This window comes from Strongylocentrotus purpuratus, unplaced genomic scaffold, assembly GCF_000002235.5.
Source record: "Strongylocentrotus purpuratus isolate Spur 01 unplaced genomic scaffold, Spur_5.0 spur5_contig_854, whole genome shotgun sequence".
NCBI classification, from domain to species: Eukaryota; Metazoa; Echinodermata; class Echinoidea; order Camarodonta; family Strongylocentrotidae; genus Strongylocentrotus; species Strongylocentrotus purpuratus.
Window position 1 is genome coordinate 586,089 of NW_022145562.1, and position 25,760 is coordinate 611,848.

Here is a 25,760-nt window from a genome sequence, read left to right on the forward strand (position 1 = left end):
CTGTTATGGATTGATTAAATATCTTATTGAAAGAACTTGATATAACATACACGATGGCCTCACTGAAAGTAATTATAGAATAAAAAGACAAGAATGGATTTTTTTTTTATGCGCTGCTTATTCCCTGCTAACAAGTGCCCTTTTTCATTTCTAGAATGTCACTTATAAAATCAACTTGAAGTACAGGATATATTTCACCCAACATGTCATAACAAAAAGTATTACTTATTTGGGGTGAACAAGGGCTAATGTTAACAGTTTTGAGTTCAGTCAATTTCACAAAGCACAACATGATGCGTATCCTACTAAACATAACCCTTCTTCTTGTATTCTTCTTGAGTTACTACACAAGATCTCAGGATGAAAGATACAAGGTGTAGAACATAAAATCATTCAGAAAAGGAAAAACTGGAAACAACTAGATCCACTGTGAAATGAAATGTACCCCAACAAATTTAACTGAAAACATTGTCATATTTTTCACAATCTGTACTTAGTCCAACAATGTCATATCACTTTGACAGGAAGATACTCTGGTAAGCAGCATAAATTCAATAACCATTGGCTTGAGTTGCAATATAACATTAAAATAAACCTGCAGAAGAAAAGTCAGACATAAAATAAAAACAAAACGAGCCAAGGTAAATGACAGACTTGTATCTGGTCTGGAAAGAAAATTTAACATCAGCAAGCTCCAAGAGAGAGAAACAAAATAAAATAATTATAATACAATATTTGTGACTTGTGATTCACATTCATGAAAATATATGAGAAAGTTAAAATGAGATATATATATATATACAAAACAGGAATGATACCATAAACCCAAGAAAAAGCAAAGTGAGAAATATTCTACATGTTAGACTTAATTCACTACGTGTACTCCCCATAGAGAAAGATATACCAATATTACCCACAAAATATAGAATGGAGTTCTATGCATTAATGAATTAATGAGCTCTTAGAATATATGTATCATAATAATTAAGGGATCTCATACATGTACAGAAATCTTGATTGTCCTAATAGGTAAAAGTAAAACTCTTTTTTTTTCTTATGAGTTGAAATTCAGAGTCACATAACATTTGTAAAATCTTTTTACATTTTTAAAATTATATTTTCAAAGCCTAAGTGTAATATGGCTTTATGGCATCTCAATCAAAGAAAATAAACTCTCCTCGGGTACATTGATCTCCTTTCATTCCACTTGCTTTCCACAAAAAGAGCTCGATGATAAATGCTTATAAAAAACAAACGTTGAAGTAATATTTCATAAAGGTACTACAATATATTGAATGCTTGCAAATATTCTACAAAGGGGGGGGGGGGGCATCAAAACATATGCTATGTCTTTTCTACTTTAAGGGGCCGCTGATTTGATTTTCTGTATTACAACTATACTATAGCTCATTTGTCTACATAATGAATGACCAGAAGGGCTGAAAATGTTAAAATTTTCTGTTCTACTTCCCTTCTATACTTTAACACCTCTCATCACAAACAGGCCAAAGAATTCACAAAACAGTGATTTGCGGAGTAGAAATATAGTGGATGAGGGGTGTCAGTTGCAGTAAAGATAAATGAGCCATTCTAGTTCTAGTTCTAGAGATACGTGAAAGGGCTACATTATCATTCTGAGGTAAGAAAGTCACAGATAAAAGATTTTGAACTCATATATTGACAATTCAGCTGCAGTACATGTATTTACATCAACATATCCAACTTCACAAATACCCTTTCTTATACCAAATACAAGAATAATATAAGAACAATTTATAAAAGGCTACTTTTCACTGATTCATCTGAGAAGCAGCGCATCAACATACTCAAAAGACACTTTATTGTTTTTATAATCAAACGGAGGAAGCAAAAATGAGGGTTTTTATAAAATAAAAAATGCATTTTTGTTGGCAATAAAGTACTCAAGTGTTGATGTCAAGTTGGCACATGATAAAATGTGTGTTAAATACAAATTCTTATCACTTGCACATCATTCAAAGCATTTGACAGTATTTTGTCTTCTATCGACTGCCCAGATATAGTGTACTGAAAACTGGACAGCTTCTTTATACTTTGGTTTCAATTATTCCACATTATCCGATCAAATATTGAAACAAATAGTAGGCAGAACCCTATTCCCTCGTTAGTGGAGGCAAAACAAATGTTAACAGTCTGCTGAAGTTTCTTGCAGTGAAAATAGAAAATGTTAAGAATTCATCAAAGTTCCTAGCTTTACAGTAATTAAACTATTTTCACATCATATTAAAAAAAATTGTTTTATTTAACTTGGAACATAAATCTGCTGCCATTGGCATTACCCACACTATGTGTATGGAAGTTTGTACTTTCATATGCAAAGATGCATGCATTCCCATTCTAAATAAAACAACACATTCAATTTTTTGAAGTACATAAAACCATAAAAACAGAGTACAGGTACATATATCAGAAGAAGGACATCTTTGAAAACATATGCATTGCATTAAATAAATGGAAGAAGCTCTCCTATGAAACAAGCCGTTCATAAAACAGAATGTAAGCTTGGGCACCCAAAACCTTATTCTCGCTCACTTCCGTGACATGTGAATCGCTGATATGGTACCACTTGCCAGAGGGGATGCTCACGTTGCGCCCAGCATGAAACGGCAGAACCGCACTCTGTATATGGTTGCGTTCAGAAACCAAATGATTGACAGAGTTGCTTGTTTTATTCTGCGATTCTGACTTCTTCTCCGTGTTCTCGCCCGCTGGACCGTCACCGCCTTCTTCGTTCTTCCTCCCAGACGATCGCAACTTTTCCTTTGTGAGCCGTTCCTCGTTGTTCTTCTCCGTCTTTTGTCGCTCACACGTCTCATTGAGAAGGTTTAACGTTCTAGGAATTCCCAGAGTGTAGAGTGTTAGTGTCTCATTGGGTTGCCTCACCTTCACAAAGGCTGTGTAATGACCAAACTGTAATCTACCGCTATGCTCCACTACACCATACAGGCCGTACAGTACCCTGTTCTCACTATTTGCGTATCTCTGTAAAAGGCAATGGAAATGAGGAGGACAAAATTAAAATGCATACAGTCATTTGTTATTCACCCTACTACCAAATGTCTTTCAATAAACATCTTATCAAAATATCCATATCATTATAAACTAGAGATCTTAGTCCTGTTTCATAAAATTTGCAATCAATAACAATTCCCACAATTCTATGACAATTCTGCTTATAACCAATCAAATATAAGGATTTCAGTAGCTTATAACAATTATTGTATCTTGTTATTGACAACGGTGGTTTTCTGTGAGTCTGTGATTTGATGGGGGGGGGGGGGGGAATAAAAATGCATACACTCATTTGTTGTGGTCCACAATCTAAATTCGCATTTTTGGTTGATTCTTCACAACTGTTTAAATCTGAATTCAACATCAATGATAAATATTAACATTTTAAACCATTTAAAACTCTGTTGTTCTTGAGCCACATGATGTACAGCAACACAATATCTGCTCTTTCTGCTCCCCTGGTAGGAGCGATTCACAATATTCTTGATCAAATGAGAACTTTATTCTGGTAATAATGTCCTAAAATGAGACACCGTGCAGGGGGATAGTTTAACGAGGCCTAATACTAACGATCCCACAAATCAGCTTTTTCAGTAAATGCCCCTATCCTTTGGAATAAATTACCAGCGCATATTTATAATACTCTTTTCCCTTGACCAGTTTAAGTCCTTGCTGAAAACGCACCTAATTCATGAATGATATTCTACACGGTTGCAGTTGTGAGTCGGTCAAAGAAGGTGCACACCATCTTATTCCTTGTTTGTTTGATCTTATGTTTGACCTTATGTTTGATCTCATTTTATTTTTATTATTATATATGCATGATTTATTGATTAAAGAACAAATTTAGAATGTGTGTGTTTATTATGGTTGGTAATTTTTAATCAGACAATAGTGCGCTTAGAAACATAAGTATTAAGCGCCTAATAAATGTTGTGTATTACTATTATTATTAAAGGGATCCGGTAACATTGTATCAGATTCTTAAACAAAATTCTGGATTTACCTCATGATGCAATGAACATTATAAACCTTTAGGTCAGTCAGGAACCCCATGACTTTTACAAGCTGATCGCCTGTCTGATTATCAAGATATTTATGATTGGAATTACAAATTTTGAAAACCGTTCGCCTGACGGTTTTCATAACACTACAGTCTATTGGGGAAAACGAGTATGGTAAAACCGGTCACTCAAAGATTTTTACTTTTTTGAGGCACTTCTTGATCATTTTGAAGCGCAATTTTTTTAAGGCTTCAATATTACACCATATCACAGACACTGATAACATGTAGGGCCGTGTATCTCAGATTTAACATTGTTAAATGATCCCTTTAATATTGAATGTACCTTGCATGCTGTGCTGCAGAATGGTGCCACGTCCAGAATTAAAGGAAACTCTATGTGTCTGGTGATCTTTCTTAGATTGTAACCAACCTGAAAAAAAGAGAAAGAAGGAAGGAGAATTAAACATGAGAACTTGGAATTACTCACTTTACCTTATAACATCCAAAATCACACTTCTGATACGTGTCTATGCAATGAATACCAGTTGACGCCCTTCTGTCTCTCAACAGATGATACACGGTACCATCACTCACAACTCCATTCTGAATCTATGTAAATTTTTTGACTTGTGTTTTCTTTTGTTATCCACTATTATTATCAATTTCATTATAAACTGCTCAATTTATACACACACATGTACTCATGAGCTTTATTTTATCTTATAATGTGTAATAATCTAATTTGAGTTCTAGTTGCAATAAAGAAATAACAATAGTAATATATACTATTCTTTTTAACCATTAAGAAATGATTTTGTTGTCAGCACAATTAAAGCTGTTACTATCAGTTCATATTTATGACATTTGCTTCATGGGTTTTTGATCTGGGCTATATTTTGTCAAAGATACATGTTTAAGGCATGGGTTGTGATTCAGATTTAGGGTAGAACTATGGATAGGTAAGTTGAAGGTTTGGTCCAGGAATGAAAGTTTGGAATTCAAATAGCATTTTGACTACAATCATAATGGAATAATAAAAACAAATGACCAATTCACATAATTTGTCATGATATGCTGTAGATAAAATGTCTTTATATTTCTTCAATATCACTTTGATCAAATATAAAGGGTAAAAAGGATAACTATATAATTATAGATGGTGAGACAAGAAAAGAAATAAAAAGAGATTAACATGCAGAGGGAAGAAAAAGAAGAACCAATGCAAGCAGGAAGGAGGGGGTATAGAAATTAAGATTATCTCTAAATTGTTATTTGAGTTCTTACTTGTTGAAATCTTTTGAGATGCAGAGTAAGAATTGGTGGAGGCTGATGGATAAGAAGCTGCTTGCTGGCATCTGTATACTTCACTCTCTCTTTACCTTCCACTAAAACAAAAAATGGTAAGAGGTTTTAATTACTAGTGGTGCTACACCTTGAAATATGAAATCTACAGTGGCTGATCTCTGCCAAGAATTTAAAACTTTTGATTATGGGGTTATTACGCCCTTATTGTACATGTATGGCGAAATTACGCCTTGATAGGGCATAATAACGCTGTATTAGAGCGTTATAACACCCTAAAAAGAAAAGAAGAAAATTGTTTGCGGAATTCAGCCACCGTAGAAATCTGACTTAGAGGATCATTTACAGCAGACAACATAAGGATAGATTTTCTACAGACATTGTTAATTACATAAACCGCGAAGCATGTAGCATTCTTTCAGAGATTGCAAGTCATTGTGGCAAGATGTGATATTACATGTATTATATGCTACATTATGATTATATAGAGGACAGGTCGTCTTAGGGTCCATCTTTGTTTATGTGGCTAATAAGATTAGACAGAATGTTTGTAGCAACATCCCAACCAGAAAAGTATTATTTATGAACAGATTGCATGGACAAATAGCTTGAAAAGGATGACGGTCCTTTTGCTACCTGTCGCCTCTGTCACCCCTCACAAAAAGGGCAAATTCAAAGAATTGCCTTCATTGAAAAGAGAAGAAAAAAAAAGGACAAAAGGAGAAAGAAGTAACAAACCTTTGTGTGCTTTTGTGCAGGTTTCGCATCCAAATTTGTTAGTCCCTGTCAGGAGTTCAGGTGCTGTGAATTGGTTGAGGCATGACAAGACAGAGCATTCTTGGTTCTTAGACTGGTACCGTGGGGCAAGGGTAGAAGCAACACGGGCTCGACTCGTCGGTGAAACAGGTGAGGTTGGAGGACTCATGGCATTCAGCTTAGCAGCAGCTTGAGTTGAGATAGGCTGGGGTTTCGTCTTCCCCTGATTACCAGGTTTGGAGCAGCTGTTTTTGTTTGTTGCAGGTACCGAGCTCTCTTCTTTCGTAGCTGCGCTGGAGGTGTTTTTACTTTTCTTTGCATCCACAGGACTGCATTCCACAGGGCTTTCACCTAATTCATGAATCTTTGCAAGGGGAGCTATCCCTGTTGGCCCGTTTAAAGTTCTCTCATTGCCTCCATGAAGTTTTTCATTCTTAGAATCTTCAGAGTCCACACCATTTTGCAACGGACGCTCCTCCTCCTTACTCTTTGCGCTTTCTGAACTACCCTTGCGATGCTCTACAGCCTTATCATCAGAATCATCCATTGTGCCGTTCACTTTAGGTGCTTCTTTCCCATTCCCATTCAAATTGGATTCGGCCTTCTTTTTGCACTCAATTTTAACATCAGCCTTCTCTTCTTCTTTAACTGTCCTCTTGTCCTCATCCTTCAAATTCAACAAAGACAACTTGTTGCGAATGGTTTTGGTATTCATAATCTCTTTTACAACCTTCCCTTCTTCACTACCAGTTCTCTTATCATCATCAGTCGTTCCAGACACTTCATCAGTCAATGCCTTAAAAGAATTCCCTTGCGGCACTGGGCTCAGTCTACTTGAACTACTGCTACTTGTGCTAGCTCTACTGCTGAGGGACAGGCGATCCGTGCTCCCGATCTTGTCCGCTCCATTTTGCATCTCATGAGCTTCCTCGTTCTCCTTCTCGGAGGGTACTTCAGGAAGGGTGTTAGGGAGTCCTCCGATACCAACGTCACCCGCAGCGGTCTGTTCACTGCACCTTCTGCTACTCCCTGCGTTGCTGAGACGATCAAGGACAGACGCTTCACTGTCAGCATCGTTAGGATCTCGGTAGCCGACACCCTCCTCTCTCCTCTCTTCCTCCTCGTTATCTGATTGAATGGGGGAATCCTTCTTTTCTTCTACAGGGTCCTCTGACTGGGAGTTGGTTCTACTTCTCCTGGTTTTCCTCTGAGGAATAACGAAAATTCAGAAAAACCATTAGAAACAATAAACATATATGGTATGCAATAAATTTGTATCGGTCAAAACATTATGTATTGAATCCAATGACCGGGCTAATAGTATATCTGTAAAGCGTTTCTGTTCATATCAGGCCCTCATAAAAATAATATTGTATACAAATACAACTTCTTCAGTGATCCCAAATCCAAATCACTTGATACTGATATATTATAATATCTATAGCTTTTTGAGAAGCATCGTTGCTACTGCCTCAGCTTCAAAGGATCTCTTACCCTTGTTTCCTTCCTGGCTTTCTCCTTTTGTTTGGTGATCTGATGTTTGCTAAGAGGTTTCGTCTCCTCAGTTGCTGAGGCTGCTGCAGCTGTCGCAGCTAGAGTCTGTTTGTCGCCATCATTGGATGATTGCTGGTCATTTGTTGATGGTCTGTCAAGGCTCTTACTGCTTGACAGGTTTCTTTTGCTTCCCTATTTGAAGCGAGATTAGAAGAAGAAAACAATAAAGAAACTTGTCAAATTTCCAAAGTTACAGAGAGAAATTCTCTGTCTGTATGATTCTTGATTACTAACATTTTATTGAAATGGTTCATGATAAATAGATATTTCACTGAGAGAAGTAAAATGTTTTTTTCCAAATCTACATGGATGAATACTTGAGTCTCTTAATAATAATAGGTCCATTTATATAGCGCAGCTGCTATTTTAATATACTCTACTGCATTTAATACAAAGCATCATATTATTACCCTGGCTGTAGCTGAGCTGCCATAATAAGGCGCTAGAGCATTCAAGGAATTTCTTCCTACCGGGTAACCCTTTATGCACAATTTGCACCATCTCCACTCCCTGGAGGGTATTCCTACCATATGGTCACCGTGAGGGCATGGTGACCATTTCTCTCCTAGGTATGGAGTGGCAAATGTAGATTAATGACTTGCCAAAGGACATTAGTGCCGTGTCGGGATTGAACCCGGAACCTTTGCATTTCAAGTAAAATGCTTAAACCACTCGACTACTACACCTCTACAATCTCTACAGCTCACAGTTCTTACCTTGGCTTCTGTGATGGGCAAAGACAGATCTAGGAAAGGTTCTAGGATTTCAGAGATCTGAAGAAAAGAAATGTTTTTGAAAAAAAGAACATTTCATATTACAAACCGATCTGAAACACATACGATCCTAAACTCTTCATCTATTATGTGTTATGTTATTTAATTCAGATTATAATGTAAAATGCATGACTTTTTTAAAGTGTGTCATGTTTGGATATTCCAAAAATCCTGTACAAATGAAATTAATAATACCAAGAAAAATAACAATAATACCAACAATATCAACAACAATCATAATTACAAAGGTAACAATAATCATCACTCACATTTAAACATTCGTTGCACTTGACCGAGCTGATGAGATGTCCTCCAAACACTGTATCAACAAAGGTATGTTTACTGTGGCTCCCATACTCTGTGAAGATAAAAAAACACATACCGTACGCAATATTAGTTAACATCAAGAAAACTCATTATTTCAATTCTTGGCACAACTTTAGAAACATCTGAATACAATATATTTGAATAAACTTTTCAATGACACCTCAGATGATTTTCATCACTACCCTAATGCTCTAGAATTGTGGGTTTTCAGAAGTTATTAGCATCAAACCTATTACAATTTTGAAAAAGAAAAGAATGCAACCTACAACTCTATCTGTTTGTTCAATGAAGGGGAAAAATTATTTGGGGGAAGGAGAAGACCAAAATAGCAGGTAATGATTCCTATTATACAGCACGCATTTTCCATTTCCAAAACTAGATTATGTATGCATGCATTTCTTTAATTCAGTCTTTGTGACCTAACAGTGATGGCTGTGGGATCACTTTGTAACATTAGTCATATTCCGAGCTGTAACCCTGAAGCGTAAACATCCCTGACCATCACACACCCATGAAAACTCTCAACGTAACTTAAAATCTAATTGCAGACCCGAGACCTAACCTTATGTTTCGTATTTACACCCAAAAGAAAAAAACAGGTGCATTTGTTACTGAAGTAAATGTAAAATCACTGTCCAAGCATACCTTTAATTTTTTTCTTGGTTGCCTCATCAAAGTTCTTTGCCTTGACTTTCTTTACATCAAATGTTGATATCAATCCTTGTTGCATACGCTATAAGAAGATAAAAACATAAATTGAAAAAAATGACTAATTACACAATAAAACAGAGAATAGGATCACAAGTTTAACATGGACAACGCTGGAAGTGCTGGGAAGCAAAATAAATTTACTGGTGTTTGCTTTTCATGGGGGAAGAGAGGGTGGTTTTTGCCCTATAGAAAAGCTTCTTTTCCTTGTTTTTTTCCTTCTTTTCAGGCTGCAGTTTTATCGCTCTCTCTCCCCAAACATCCAGCATTATGACTGTAAGAGAAATGCTTTTCGATTCAGATCATGAATAACATACTTCTAATCACAGAGATTTTTCTCGAACAAAAAGCAGGAAAGATGGCCAGGCGAAAAGAAGGAATGTATTGAAATATTGAACCAGGGACCTATTTCACAAGGCCTTTTTTCAATGACAAATTACAAAAATCAGTGACAAATCTGCTGATAACCAATAAGAAGCAAGTATTTCACTAGCTTATAAAAAAAAACTGTCATTTGTCACTGATGACAAGTTTTGTGAAATGGGGCCCAGATCTTCATCACAATGACATCACTCTCACCTTGATCTCTTCAGCTTTCATTCCATCCAGTAGATATCTCAATAGCTCATGGCTATCCTGCTGCTGGTAACCTTTGAACCTTGATGCTCTGAGAAAAAAGAGACGGGGGAGAAATATGAGTTTGAGATGAGGATTGTTTCACTATCAACACAATTCAAAGCTTTCACTAGTATCGTTTGATAGCATTGGGTAAAAAAAAAGAGCTGAATTTGGAAAGGGGAGGACTTGACGACTGCTTGAAAGAGAGACAGAGATATAGAGAGGGAGAGAGAGAGAGAGAGAGAGAGAAGAGGGAAAGAAAGAAAGAGAGAGAGAGAGAGAGTGAGAGAAGGGGGTGGGGGGTTCATCCAAACAGAAACAGACAAACTAAAGCATAAATACACAAGATTGATCTCTCCCCCCCCCCCCCCCCCCCCCCCCCCTTTACATCAAAATATAACAAGCTGTTAAGACACGCAACACCGACTCACTTATTGCAAACTTGATTGAAGAGAGCCCTTGGATTGATGGTAGTTGACTTGGTTGGTTTATGCATCTCATCTAGGAACTCAATCAACGATGAGGTCAACGGCTGCATCGATGCTATGGTTATGGTGATGGGTACCTGAATTCAAAGAAACACAAAGTATTGTTAAACGTAAGATTTGAATTTGTTAATAGTATAAGACACTAATAATGATGATGATGATGGTGATGATGATCAACAATGGTAATAATGATGATATGATGCTAATAAGATGAAGGTGATAACGACGATAATCACATTCTCATACCTGCCAACTTGTCAAAGCTGAAATTAGGAATATAATGTACCGTATTTCCTGGCGTAAAGGCCGCAGTATTTTTGGAAGAGAAAATATCAAAAAGTCGGGGTGCGGCCTTTACGGCGAAAGAGTAAAAAAAAAAAAAAACTCAAGTCAAAACCAGCACAAATTTGCACATATGGGACTATGGACGGTACAATAACTATACCACTATGGTACAGGACATTTCCACACATCTTACCAACAATTTTATTTTGCATTGTTGACATGAATACGAAAATAAATTGCTAAACCAACATTTGCTGATAGATCTTGATCTAAGTTTGTGCCAATGCATTGTAAAAGTCAAGGAAGGGACCATTTAACGGAGCTGCTGCGAAGCATCCATCCAAAGTCGCCATTTTGTTTTCCATTTCATTCAGTTTCGCATTTCACCATACATTGTGGTAGGGGTATATATCGGACACCAAATCTGCCCGCGATCACTTTTTGAGCTAAACTTCCGGTAAATTATAAGAACATTGATGAATTTGGTATCAGTTTGTAAAAAAAAATAGTGTTTTACGAGAAAATTACGATTATTTAGTTTTGTCCGTTTGTTTTGTTTTGTTTTGTTTTTGTTTTTGTTTTGTTTTTGTTTTTTTTCCCTCTTTGAAATGTCAAAGTTGGGGTTCGGCCTATGCGGCGCTGCGGCCTTATCGCCGGCAAATACGGTACTTTCTATGCATTTTACACAAATTTTTAAAGAAAAATATAGCAACCAAAGGGTTTGAAGTATTTAAAGGCTGAAAATTAGGAATTGTTCCTCCAAAATAGGAATTGTTGGTGCATCATCCTTGAATGTTATCAAGGTATCGCTTTCCCCTGCAAATACCCTTTGACGGTTAGATCTCTAGTCGTAGATTGAAACACACAACCTACTTATTACAAGTCTAAAGACAAGCATCTTTTGTTTTGTAGATGAAGATGGACATTCTTATTTTCTTAGTACAAATCTTGAGATTGTGTATGAAATGAAAACAATGGCCTCACATGGAACCATGAGCATAGAAGAGGGTAGGATGTGAAAGTTAATATGATTAGATGAGCAAGTGTGCACTTGTAAAATGGCGACTGGCCGGAATGCTCCCCAGGGAGTGGAGAATGTGCATACATTGTGTGTGGAAAAGCCTGAATCCAATGACCGGGGTAATAATATATCTGTAAAGTGCTTAGAACCATCGCTGTATCCATATATTGGGCAATAAATAAAGGCGGAATTTTATTATTATCATCAAAGAGAAGTCAATTCAAAGCTCACCAGGGGCTCTTTCTCTGCATCTTTACCGATACCATTTTGGTTGGTGGAGACGGAGAGATGCGTATCCAGGGGGACGTCCAGCTGTTTCCCTGTTGACCACTTCTCATGCAGGAGGTCCCTCAAGACATGGGTTTGAATCAGATTCTACATCAAAAGAATTAACATCATTGTACAGTGAAACCTGTCTATAAAGACCACCCAAGGGAGACCAGAAAAGTGGTCTATAAATAGGCAGGTGGTCTTTATATACAGGTTCCTTTAGTACATGTTTCAATGAGAAACCATTTTCGAGAAGAAAAAAATGTGGTCTTTGTAGACGGGTGGTCACTAAAGCAGATTTGACTGTATAAGAAAACACAACATGTGACTTTAGTATGAAAAAGATTTAAAGAACTTGGTTTCTTTACCGCCATGGGATAAGTTTCACAATTCTAGAGATCAAGAGAAAAGGACCACATGATAGATATCATGATTGCATATTTGAAATCTGGTAGAACAATGTATGTTTGGCTGTGTGAAGTTCAAAGTAAAAGCATACACAGTTATACCATTTAACAAAAAGGAATGACACCGACTATATTAAATACAGACTATATTGATAATGTAATCTCACATCTTTTACTCAATTACACTCCATTTTCATACAATACACTGTATATTCAACTTAACTGGCATTCTAAAGGTACACATGTAAGCAGTCTATTCAGCATTTAAACATGTACAAGTAACTTACCTGCATAACAGCATTGAAGAAGCATGTATTGCCAAGGTTGCTAAGCCCCTGTAAAGAAAATGAAATGCATTTTAAAACTTGCGGCTCTAAGAATTGCCACACAACCAGTCTTGAGGATCAATACTTAAATTTGTAATACGTAATATTTAATACGTAAATAGCTAATTTGATGATTATTGAAAATTAAAAAGTAGGAATAAGTGGCAGTAAATTATTATTGACCCTCAGAATACTAAGCAAGTCCTTCAATGAGTTAGTTTAAATGTTTGATATTTTAGTTTCAATATAGTAGTAGTATCAAACCTTTCTTCAAATCATTCCTACGCAAGGGTAGCTCTCTAGTAAGAAATAACACTATCAGAAATGTTAATGTTATGATACATTCATATATTAATATTTCAAGTTACAATTAGATTTGATCTTACCAATGTTATATAATTTCTGCAAAAGTTGACTTATAATATGTATTTTTAGTTTTGTATATGTTTTTATCTCTCTATATTCTAACTTTGTTTGTTTGTAAATTGAACATTTTCAGCCTGCAAGCTGCTAGTTTGATGTGTTTTTACAATAAAGCAAAACATATCCAGCACTTACCCTAACTTTAGGTAGTGATCCCTCCCTGGTAAGGAGAGGCGATCGTATCGGAGATGAAGATGTTCTGACATGACTCTCATCAACGTCTGCTTCTCTGCTCTTCTTTTTACCTAGACAACGAAAGGCATAGAGAAAAAAATACAGATTTATCCGTTTGTATTGTTACAATGCTTGCTAGAATTAATCACATACAAGGGGAGTGTTTCACAAAGACTAAGATATGGCAGGCCGTTCATGCCACTGTTTGCTCTCACCAATATGATCTTTAGATAACATATTTTTCTTCAATAATGAATTATCAAGATAAAAATTCTGTACATTTGTGACCATGATTTGTACGTCCCTTGAGAGACCAATGCCAGTAAATGGTGAGAGCAAACAGTGGCATGAACATAGTTAAGTCCTACTTAAAGTCGATCTTACTTTTTTGTGAAACATCCCTAAGGAAGGATAATTCAAAGGCATATACATCATTTAGGATTTAGAATTTTCCAATATCAAATTTACAGTTACAGAGGCAATCTTCATACCAGGAGATAGAGGAACCAGGCAGTGGCTTTATTAAATGACCGTGTCCCTTTTGTAGACTGCATTACATTTACTGAAGCTTGGCCTGAATCACATGTATGTTATGTAGGTCATGTCTCTTAAGTTTGAAAGTAAACAGTAATCTAGTTTTTAAATGAAGTATGGAAAACCGTTAATTTTATAGGCTTCCTGTCACAGACCCAGTATTTTTGCTTTGAATACGACATACCATGGAAAATCACGGTATTGTTATTAGAATAGCATTAAATATAATGTTTTGTTTTTTGAATAATACTGAAAGTTAGGCTCATGTGGATATTTAGATCTTAATTGTGAACAAGATAATAAACAGGCAGTAAAAAGAGTCTGAAACCAGGTCCAAGAAAAAACTCATCTCAGCAGCAAATTGAATGGTTTCTTCAAAACGACTGTTTCAAATGGTCTGTTAATGCTAAAGGTACTTCCCGCATTTTCAGAGAAATAGTTGAGTACCTGAAGCAACTTCAGGTTTTCTTAAGCAAAAGGGAAACACAGTCTCTATCTGTGTACACTATCAAGCCTGAAACTGAGATGTGACAGAGACTGAAATCAGAACAAATGCCTGGAAACTCGAAACCATATTTAGAGAACAAATTTGTCCAAGTTATCATTAATTACAAGGATATAACCGACTGAATTTTTTTCTCCTTGAACATCTTACCACAAAGAGGTCACAATGAGCATGATAATGCAATATGCATGTATCTTATACAATGTTTATGGTAGGAATGAAACAGACATTCTCGAGCTCTTCCTCTTGCCACCATTGGAGTGAATTGCAAGAATGAATAGGAAACCGACGTAGGACAATGTAAGCGAAAGTTAACCCTACGTTAACGTGACTACTCCGAAACCGCGGCAGATATATAATTGTCCTTTCATGACTTTTTTCTTTTGAGTCTTACGCATCTTTTAAAACGATTTTTTCGAAAATCGAACGTACAGTTACAAAGTCACGTGACCTTTTGTCTTCGCATGTCAGCCCGAAAATCGCTCATTTTTGTGATTTGTGTACAAAATGTATGGAAATGTCATTTTTCTTAAAAAGAGATAAAACATTGTTTATTTAGTCTTGTTTAAAGTTTAGGTGTTTGATTTGGGGTCAAAATAGTTGAATTGTAGTTATAAATGAAATAAAACAACAAAAACAACAAAAACAATAAAATACATAAGTTAAAAAAACAATGAAATCCATAAGAAATTATCAAAACAAGAGATAACATAAGGAATAGCCTGGCTCTTCCAGTTTTTTGTGTTGTATTATTATTCCAAATGGTCTAAAACATATGTGTAGAGAAAAAGAATGCTTAAATATGAATAATGTATGATTTATGGGCAAAAATGTGATTTTTATGACCTTATTTGCATAAATTCCCATAAATATGCAAATGAGTGAATTTTTCAAAAAATTGAAATTACCATAGTATTCTATACACTTCACTTGACATGTATGCAAATTTTCGCGGCGATTGGCTCAATGCCAAAATCAAAAATAGGGTTAAAGGAACAAGCATGCGGACCATTGAGCTTCCTTTAGCTTCTGCTTACATTGTCTGATTACAGCTTTCTGTTCACTCTTGCATTTTAGTCTGATGAGGGCAAGAGGAAAAGCTTTAGTATGCCTATTTTCATTGCTATTTTTTTTTTTATTTGGTTACAATATTTATTATCTACATTTGAGAGCCCTGTTGACACATATATCCACATATTCTCCTCAGCTATGAATTAAAAGCAGATTTCATCCCTAAATACAAATAGCTCAAAATGTTCTACTTCTATCCATTCAAATGCTGACAACAATAGGGACTTTTAGATTTACACGACGACAACGTGGACTGCTATGTGTGATGTCCTTTTAAAGCACTGCCAGTGCCTTAAAAGGACGCAAATCTAAAAGTCCCTAATGATTGGTTGTTCAAAGGATCATACTTACTGGCTGATTTTTCTGCAGGTTTCTGCTGGAAAGCCTGTTTCTTGATCCAATCCATGCACTCTCCTAGTTTCTTACTCTCTGAAGGACTGATTGCATCATCACACTTGTAACACCTGTATCAACGGGAGGAAACAAGTAAGAAATTGTAAAAACTGTGAAATTAACTTACAGCCTTATTACCTTTTTGATTTACTATGCAGGGCTCCAACTAATCTTGTTGGAAGGGGTCCGATTTGAATTTTTAGAGTCTTGTGTATGAGCTGATGTGTCCCAAATACCTGCTGGGACAACGGGATTAATACTGACGACAAATTACCTAGGGTAAACAGGACATATCATTTACACTATTGTTGTATATCAAGAGAAATTAGCAAATAACGTATGCAATTGCACTAGTAAACAGGTACATTAATATTGCCTGTTAGGAATTCCTTTCAGAAGCAATTTCTTGGATTAGGGGTGATAGTGAGCAACCCTTCCCCCCCCCCCCCCCCCTGACTAATTTTTTTTTTAAATAGGGTTTCGGAGCAACAACAAAAAATAGCATCTAACAACATTACCCCCCCCCCCCCCCCCCCTCTTGAGTAAAAAAAAGTGGGGGAAATCGGGAGTAAAAAAATTGAGGGGAAAAAAAAAAATCCAAAAAAAATCAGGAAACCCATTTAAATAGGGTAATTATCAGGCCTGCTTGGATATCTTTTTTCTTTCTCCATCAGCTAAAAAGATATAGGGTTATCTGAATTGTTAATGAATTCTTGGAATAAATTAAGAAGTACTCACCACACATTCCAGTTTGCCAGGCAGACAGCTAGGGGATGTGAGTTGGACCTGGCCGTTTCAAAATGCTTCAAGGCGTGCTGAGCAGGACTACTACGACAACATCCCTGTTCAATGAAATGAAAAGTACAAATATATATTTAATGTTGTAAAGAAACAGCTTAGACAAGAAAAGTGGATTAAATATTGATACTATTTCTTTAATTTTAGAGGAATTAGATGAGCTTCAAATTAAAAACAACTGTCTCATGAAATGATTTAATGTTCAGAAGTTTTAAGTCAATGAAGCATGAAACAATTCTTTATAATAAAATTGTGTTTCTGGAGATATTATACTATTACGTTCTATTCCAAAGCAAATATGGAAAGCTTTATGTATAATTTGATATGTTTAGGATCTTTGTATAAAAACCACACAAATGTCAACAGAGGAAATTCTTTTTATAATTTCACTCACTACTCTAATATCAATGAAATAATCTCCTACCTTTTTTATACACAAAGTAAAAATAGAAATTTCTAATAGATCCATTGTCAATACTGTTCATGAAAAGAAAGCATTTGTTTCCAAAGGGCAGTTTCACTTTCACAAGGATATGCGATTGAACTTAAAGGGATCCGGTAACTTTATCTCAGATTCTGAAACAAAATCCTGGATTTAGCTCATGCTGTAATGATAATTGTAAACCTTTAGGTCAGTCAGGAACCCCAAGACTTTTACAAGCCGATCGCCTGTCTGATTATCAAGATATTTATGATTGGAAATCAAAATCAAATTTTGCGTTTGCCTAACGTTTTTCATAACACTACAGTCTTTTGGGGAAAATGAGTATGGTAAAACCGGTCACTCAAAGATTTTTACTTTTTTTGAGGCCCTTCTTCATGATTTTGAAGGGCAATTTTTTTAGGGCTTCAATATTACACCATATCACAGACACTGATAACACGTAGGGCCGTGTATCTCAGATTTAAAATTGTTAAACGATCCCTTTAAGAATTCACCTAATGTAGAAAAGGGACACAGAGCAATTGTTGCAGGAAACAAGAGTCGTACAACCACCAGGGTGTGTGTCATACAATCTCCTGCAGACCATAAGGGGTCATTTGAACAACGTTTACCTGATGCAAATTGATGAAACAAACTTAAACTGAAAAAACAAACAAACTTACCTGACTTCCACAGGCTAAACAAAGCCAGATGACAGGCTCAAACACCTCACCATCTACGTCATCAATAGAACTATCTTTCTTCACACTGCCTCCACTGCCCTTATCACCAGCACACAACTGTAAACAGAACAGTGACATTGAATGTGTTATTATTTCTGAATCATGTACAGCTTAAAAGTTTGTACCTCTACATTGCGCAATATATGGGAAATCCCATTAAAAGAATGTTTATAATATTGCAACATTGGCAAAATAAGGATATTGTTTTTAACAGAAACATAAGGTGGAATGAAGTATACATTGAAAAAAAACTGTAACAAAAATATTCACATCACCTACATGTACATACAGTATTTACTACCCCTTTCACACTCCTTTGCAAAGGTGCTGATTGAATACAGATGCGAAGAAAAGAAACGAGTTGGGAAAGGAAGCATATAAATGGAAACGCAATTAAATAAATAGCTTTAATTCTATTTTTGATATTCAAAGACAGTTTTCACATACATGTAGATGTACAATGTACATGTATAGCAATGTCTCTGTACATAGCCACACTCAATTCAGGAAATGTTAACACATATACACACAGAGGATTAAATATAATAACTGAAGTTTAATGATACTAAACTATGATTGTCTATGTACATATTTAGTTGCACAGACAGATACGGCCTTATCACCATTTGTAATGTAAATGTAGACTCACATTTCTGGTTAAAACGCCATCGACTGTCCTTTCTGTTTTATCTCCCTTTTCTCCAACAACTTTAGCCAATGCAATCTACCCTGCCTGAATCCCTCACTAAGTAGTACGTACGTACGTACATGAAGTTGTACCCCTAGCTCTGCAGTGAGTTGTCTTCCTGATACAGGATCTATTCAATTAGAACCACTCACCGTCTTGAGGTGTCATGTGGTTTCACTCTAACGTCATCACAAAAATTGACTCATATTCCAGCCAAGACCCTAGTTCTACTGCAAAATTGATGTGTAATACATGTATCTTCAAGGTTTGAGAGTGGCATGAATATCATATCTTTACTTTTGCCAAGTCTTCTTTTTTTCCCTTAGAAAATTATCCAAAGGAAAAATCCTGATGCGAGTAATTTTATCATAGACCAGGGCTTAAATTAATCCCAAGGCTACCAAGGCCATGGCTGCGGACGCCCCTTTGAATGGCCTCAATGCCCCTCTCATTGGCCTTGGAGATTTTTTGTGTCCTTTCCAATTCTTCCTACTTGTGCTGTAATATAGGAATGTGCCCTACAGAAAAGTGCCCTTGCCCTAAAAATATTGAAATTTAAGGCCTGATAGACTTTTGTGAAATTATAAAATTGTCACAGTAAATTTGTGAAGTCATAACTTTAACCTACATAAAGCAAAGTTATTTAATTTTTCAGATGAAGGAGAATAGATGTATGCAAACTCTGCAAATTTAAAAAATAAAATAAAAATTATCTACCCCAATTCTTTACAAACCAATTCATTTTTCAAGTTTAAAAAAAAGATTCAGAAAACGTATGTATCAAATTATATGAAATACCTTCTAAACCATTAATTTTACATGAAAGTAAGCATGCACATTTAAAAAGAAACTTTTTTTTTTCCACAATTAAATCATGTAAATCAGCATACTACATGATCTATAATCTCAGACGTATTCGTAAATATTTAGATAAAGACATTACGAAAGACATTGTTCATGCATGTATCACCAATAAGTTGGACTATTGTAATGGTCTACTGTATGGGATCCCTGACTCTCAAATAGTGAGATTGCAACGGGTTCAAAACACCTGTGCAAGGCTGATCTGTGGCTGTTCTAAATTCACACGGATCACCCCAATTTTAAGAAATCTACATTGGTTACCAGTACGCCAGAGAATAACATTCAAAATCTTGCTGATTGTATATAAAGCACTTCTTGGTCAAGCTCCCACTTATATCAAAGAACTGTTGAATTTCAAACCTAATCAACACAATCGCAACTTGCGCAGTTCCCGAGATACTTTGTTGCTACAGATCCCATCTATCAAAACAAAAATAACGCTAGGTGATCGAGCATTTGCTTGTGCAGCCCCAAAACTCTGGAATAACTTGCCATTTGAAGTCAGGAAATCACCATCTGTAAATGTCTTTAAGTCAAAACTGAAAACACTTCTTTTTAATTAACTGTACCGTAAATCTAAGCATATCAGGAGCTCTTGTAGCGCAGTAGAATATATACCTAATGTTGGATAGTTTCTGCGCTCTATAAACGTATTATTATTATTATTATTATTATTAATTGGCCTTCCAAAGCAATAATAGAATTTAGTGATATAAAAAAGCTTTTTTGTGCAAAATTATGAGAGGTTCACACAAAAATAACATTACCCTGGTATATTACATGTATCTATAATCTATTGCATGTATTATCTCATCAGAAGAACAATTTTCTAAATCAATTTTCTTAACTCAACAACAGTACCAGAATCTAGCAACTTGAAAGAAAGGTAACAAAAATACAGAATGCAATATTATGTGTCCAGCCCAGTAATTGGCGATTTCATACATTATCAATTAAATTACTCTAAAAACAATTCAGATGGCTAATCATTCAGTCAGAAAGAAGTGTATTACAAAGAATACAGATAAGGAAAAGAATTGCAGCATTCGTGCCATACCTATTGTCAAATAGGTACTTCATAGCTAATCGATACTCACATCTTACGAGACTCATTTTGTGTGAATTTTCATGAAGTAAAGTAAAACACTTCGACAATGTCACATGATAAAAGGCTACAGAAAAATTGTTACTTACTGAACACTGTCCAAAGCCATAATTCTTGAGACCCTTCTTCACATTGTTCAAGCTGACAGACTTATCCAGATGAGTGCATTCTTTACCTAGGAGAGAATCGGAAAATGAATATTGAATGTATTGCAATCCCTTCCAAGAATCAGTAATTCTCCTTATCTCTATACTAAGGCTGCGACGGGTAGTCGAATGCTCGAGTACCCGCACGGTTGACAACTACTCGGGTACGATTTCTTGTACCCGAATATTCGGCCGCAAAAAAAAAAAAATTAAAAAAAAAAAAAAAAAAAAAAAAAAAATGTCCAGGCCCACGCTTACCCGTGCCAGGGAGAGCAGCGTCCGCTGGCATGGTACCGTCGGTAAAAATGTTTCCCAACTCAAGCACTGTCAAACTCACCTTTCAGAAACTGGGACCAAATGTCCAGATTTCTGTTTGGACTTGGAGGAAAATGGATTATTCTGCCATCTTTGGTTTTTAAAACAGCATTGTTTACTGTTATTATTCTTATTAAATCGGCGCCTTCAACTGCAACTCAAAGTAAAGTTGCATGCGTTTTCAGCGAGGGACCTGAGAAACTGCCGAGAGGTATGGTAGTGGCAAAAAAAGAAAAAAAAGAAAAAAAATCCAAAAATCCAAAAATTAAAAAAAAATCAAAAAAATTCAAAAAAAAATCAAAAAAATTCAAAAAAATTCAAAAAAATTCAAAAAAATTCAAAAAAAATATGGCGTCCGAATACTCGAGTATTCGCCTGTGAGCCTGGGAGTGTACTCGGGTACCTCATTACACTGTTGTGCACAGCCCTACTCTATACTTCACCATTAACACAAACCCTGCATTTAACTCACTTTTAATAAACGTTCTACCACTTTTAATGAACATCTACCGGTATACACAAGTTGCTACATCTTTTAATAGTTTTCTTCTTTCCATCTATACACAGTTAATATTTTGGTTTCTTTATGGCCCATAAAGGAGTCTTTGATAAAATTAAAGCCCTTTCCCTAAAATATCTACTCCTCTGAAAAGTACAAGTAAAGTAAAAGTTCAAAGGGACAGTACAAGTACATACCTTTAACAGTTTCTTCATCAGATGTATTGTGGTAGTCCGTCTGCTTCGTTCTGTTGCGCTTCTTACCCATTTCGGCAGGACCTGTTGCTCCTTCCTTCACTCGCATTGAGCCAAACTCCAATGTCACATCACCCAACTAAAAAGACTTAGTACACTGCAACAACAACAAGAAACATGGATGGTGGTTAAGATTGAAATGGATCTTTCATCAAGACATTCATTGCAGATAAGTTGACAGTTGACCACTTGATTGGTATCATCATCATTGATTACAGTCAGCTATTCCTCTATCACGAGGGGTTACCGACTTTCGCACCATGATGACACTCTCTCCCTCTACTTCTTCTTGGGCCTCGACATGTCTCCCTCGGATCCTTCTAAGTTGTCTGCATTCCTACCCATGAGAGAGCCTCCATAGATCCAACCAATAGATGTTTTCCGTGAGCTCTCCAAGGTAAAAATCAGGAAAGTCTGCGGGACCTGACAGAGTTCCAGCTAATTTTGTTCAGCTCTTCGCTTGTGAGTCAAGCACCCCACTATGCGACATACTCAATGCCTCGTCCCATGATGGAATAGTCAACAATGGAAGGAAGCCACAGTCATTCCAGTACCAAAGAAGATGCCACCAAAACTAGAGCAACTCCGCTCTCTTGCTCTAACTGATCATTTCGCAAAGGTACATGTAGCTGAACAATTCATTATCAAATTAATGCTCTTGGACATATAAATCAGATTATTGGTCATAATCAATTTGGCAGCCGTGCTGGAAGATCAACAACTCATTGTCCAGTAGACTTAGTAAACCATCCATGTGCAAATGTGGAAAAGTTAAGGATGACATCGACTGTCATTACAACAGATTTCTCAAAAGCCTTTGACAGGGTTGATCACACTGTGGCACTCAGGAAATTGATGGAACTCAACCGCAAGGTTTCATTGTAAAAATGACCTCTAATTTCCTGACTGGTCGCATCCAGCATGTCAGATACCAAGGTTGTCTGTCAGAGAATCATCATTGAATGCAGGTGTGCCACAGGGTACAAACCTTGGACCAGTGATGTTCTTGATACTTATCAATGATGCTCTCTCTACCTCTGGAGTTAGGTATTGGAAACAATCAAATATTATTGAATGCCAGTAAATGCAACTTAATGTGTGTAGATTTTGGGAGAAATGGCCAGACCTCACTCAACTTGACACTGAACGTCTAGTGAACGATCATACTCTGTCTGAGGTTAAGGACTTAAGGTAATGGAGATTTTGGCCACCTACATTCAATCTAAAACTTTAAATGAGACCAACAGGTCGATAACATGCTTAAAAAATTTTAAAAGAAGAATGTTCACCCTCCATTCTCTCATCCCCTTCGGCCGACCTGTTGACGATCCCCCTCTGATTCATAGAAGGTACATACGTCCATTGGAAGAGTATGCTGTACCTGTCTGGCATCCGGGCATCACCCAAAGACAAAGATCCCTGATACTATAAAAAGGGTTCAGAAACGGGCTCTTAGACGCATGTTAGGCTTCCAGTACCTAACGTACGATAATGCCCTAGACGTCGCACAATCCCAAACTCATGAAGATAGACGTTCTAATAATTGTATCAGATACGGTAAAGGTCTAATGCTATCTCCAGAGTTCAAAAACTGGCTGCCCAAAGCCCTGCCAAATAAACTAGGCAACTCAGAAACCTGATCAAATTCTACCTATAAGATGCAGGACTGAAAGGTATCGATGTAGCAGTCCCTTTTATTGTAAGGGTTCTAAATGACATGTGACCCTTCATCTCTTTCTTTGTGTGTGATACTGTAGGAATTAATCTCTCAAATATCTGGTTTTAAAAGTAAGACCATATTTTCCACTCCTCGACCTTTTGAATATCCTTTATGAAAACTATGTTTGCCTTCATCTCTTTCATCATGATATATCATATTGATATATTATTTAACCACTTATAATGTTAATTGCTTTTACATATTGTAGTTTGTGACATATATTATTTCATCTTAATAATTGTAAATGTCATGCTCATCACTTTGTAAACCCTCCTGTTTGATGTTCTCGATTAGTTACAACCAACCTTACTTTATTCTACATATATTCTTTTGTCATGTGTAAATTTGCAATATTTGTTTGTTATATATTTGTAAAAATGCAAAAGAAAAAGAAAATCAAACAGAAATAAATAAATCAAATCAAATCAAATCAAACCTGATCTCATACATTCACTATCACATTTTCTGTCGGTTATATTGCATATGTACTGTAGCAAACTTCCTTCTAAATTACATTGCCACATTTGCCAATATTTGTATTTATTATCTTATGGTATTGTTGTACACTGAGGCTACATTGGAGCACATTATAATTATTTTTTTTGGGGGGGCTCCGGAATATTTGAAACTTGCTCCGGCCGCAAATTTGCTCAGTGGGGGGTGCGCACTAATTTCATTTTTTTTTTGGGGGGGGGGGGCCAGGGAGGCACATGCCCTCTGTGTCTCCCCCTGGATTCGCCACTGTCTGTACGCGCGTGAAGCGCCACTAGTGCCGCATGAACATGCCAAATCTTATTATTCTTACATCCATCAGTAGGGGCCCAGGTCCAAGAATGAGGATCATCCTGAAAAATATGGATTGCCGCATTTCCGCGGACAATTTTTTTCTTTCGGCGCTCTGCAGGTGTAGGGTTCCCGATTCGCGCGCTGGCAATGCGAAAAACAGAAAATCCCATTTTGCGGACGTGTCTGTCTGTGTTTACGAAGACAATCCTCAGTAATGCATGTATGCATACGATCCTGATTTTCAGACCAGCGCCCCTACTGCCAACGTACATCTTTTTTTTTAACAAATATCTTGTAGGTTTTCCTCTAACTCCGGGAAGCTCCAACACCGGCGCTGCTGGCGTCGGAGCTTCGGGTGGTTTCGTTGGTTTCTCGTGGGGGCTAGTAAAACAGCTGATTGGGTGATATTATCGTTAAATCTGCAAAGGGATTACTTACAATTTTTACATCATAGGGTGCACGACTCCTCAGGGCTCAACTCCAATCACTTGAATGTATAATTTGAAGAAGTCTTCGATGGGAAAAAAAGGTTAATTCGGGGTACTACACCAACGATTCTTCCATGTCGCAGCGTTGATTCAAAATAGCGATGAGAAGGTACGCATGCGTGGCAGTGGCGAAGAAAATATGAATATTCATGCTATCGAGCGCCGATTGCTCGAAATCGCTTAATATGCATGACTCGAACAAACAAAGCCCTTCTCAACCTCGTGCATATTTAGCGATTTCGAGCGAAACGAAACCACCCGAAACTCCGACGCCGGTGTTCGAGCTTCCCGGAGTTAGTTTTCCTCTAATTTCTTTGGTTGTACAGCACTTAAAAAGAAAAATTCTTCTAATATGCTACTGACGTGGTTAAGTTTGATTGTTTGATGTGTTTATTAAAATTCAATTTCGTGATTTTTTTTGATTTTTTTCAATGAATTTGCCCAGTTATGCTGAATGCTGGCACTGCCCGCAGCTCAGGCCGCATGCCCCGACCACCCACCACACTCGGCACCTGCACTTACATGTAATATGTACATCAACATGCATGCTGATAATAATTATGAGATAACAAATTCACACCACAACATGACCGACATCATCATATTTAGACAATTTTACGAGCAATAGCATCTAAGAAACAACAGTGCAAAGAGATTAGACAATACTTACTATGATATCAAAAACTCAGGACATGGAATAAAGCTTTTAGACTTCTAAAGTACCATTATTCGGTCACAGAAATCTGACTTGTTACGCTCAAATGAGAAGCTCGGCTGCGAAAAATCTAGATGCAAACGACCCCGGAAGTTGTACCATCCTCTTTTTTAATCAAACAATTTTCTTTCATGACAATATAAACAATTATATTCATAGATAGTGATAGATCGATAACAAAATAAATATAAAATATTATCAATTATAACACTACATGTGATAA

The 25,760-nt window shown here is 36.5% G+C and overlaps 1 protein-coding gene across 1 annotated transcript; it reads right to left on the reverse strand.

The window, feature by feature from the left end:
• Window positions 1-1,396: 1,396 nt before the first annotated feature.
• On the reverse strand, window positions 1,397-25,621 carry LOC585494 (ubiquitin carboxyl-terminal hydrolase 16). Its single transcript, XM_030995926.1, has 19 exons — window positions 25,493-25,621; window positions 21,772-21,925; window positions 20,704-20,789; window positions 17,898-18,014; window positions 16,731-16,834; window positions 15,951-16,063; window positions 13,451-13,560; window positions 12,854-12,901; window positions 12,121-12,264; window positions 10,527-10,660; window positions 10,057-10,144; window positions 9,415-9,502; window positions 8,712-8,800; window positions 8,386-8,442; window positions 7,610-7,801; window positions 6,098-7,322; window positions 5,342-5,442; window positions 4,401-4,487; window positions 1,397-3,021 (listed from the first exon to the last, which is right to left on the reverse strand). Exons 2-19 carry the CDS (start codon window positions 21,875-21,877, stop codon window positions 2,506-2,508), a joined length of 3,405 nt encoding a protein of 1,134 aa, XP_030851786.1. The 5' UTR covers window positions 21,878-21,925; window positions 25,493-25,621; the 3' UTR covers window positions 1,397-2,505.
• Between the last annotated feature and the right edge of the window lie 139 nt (window positions 25,622-25,760).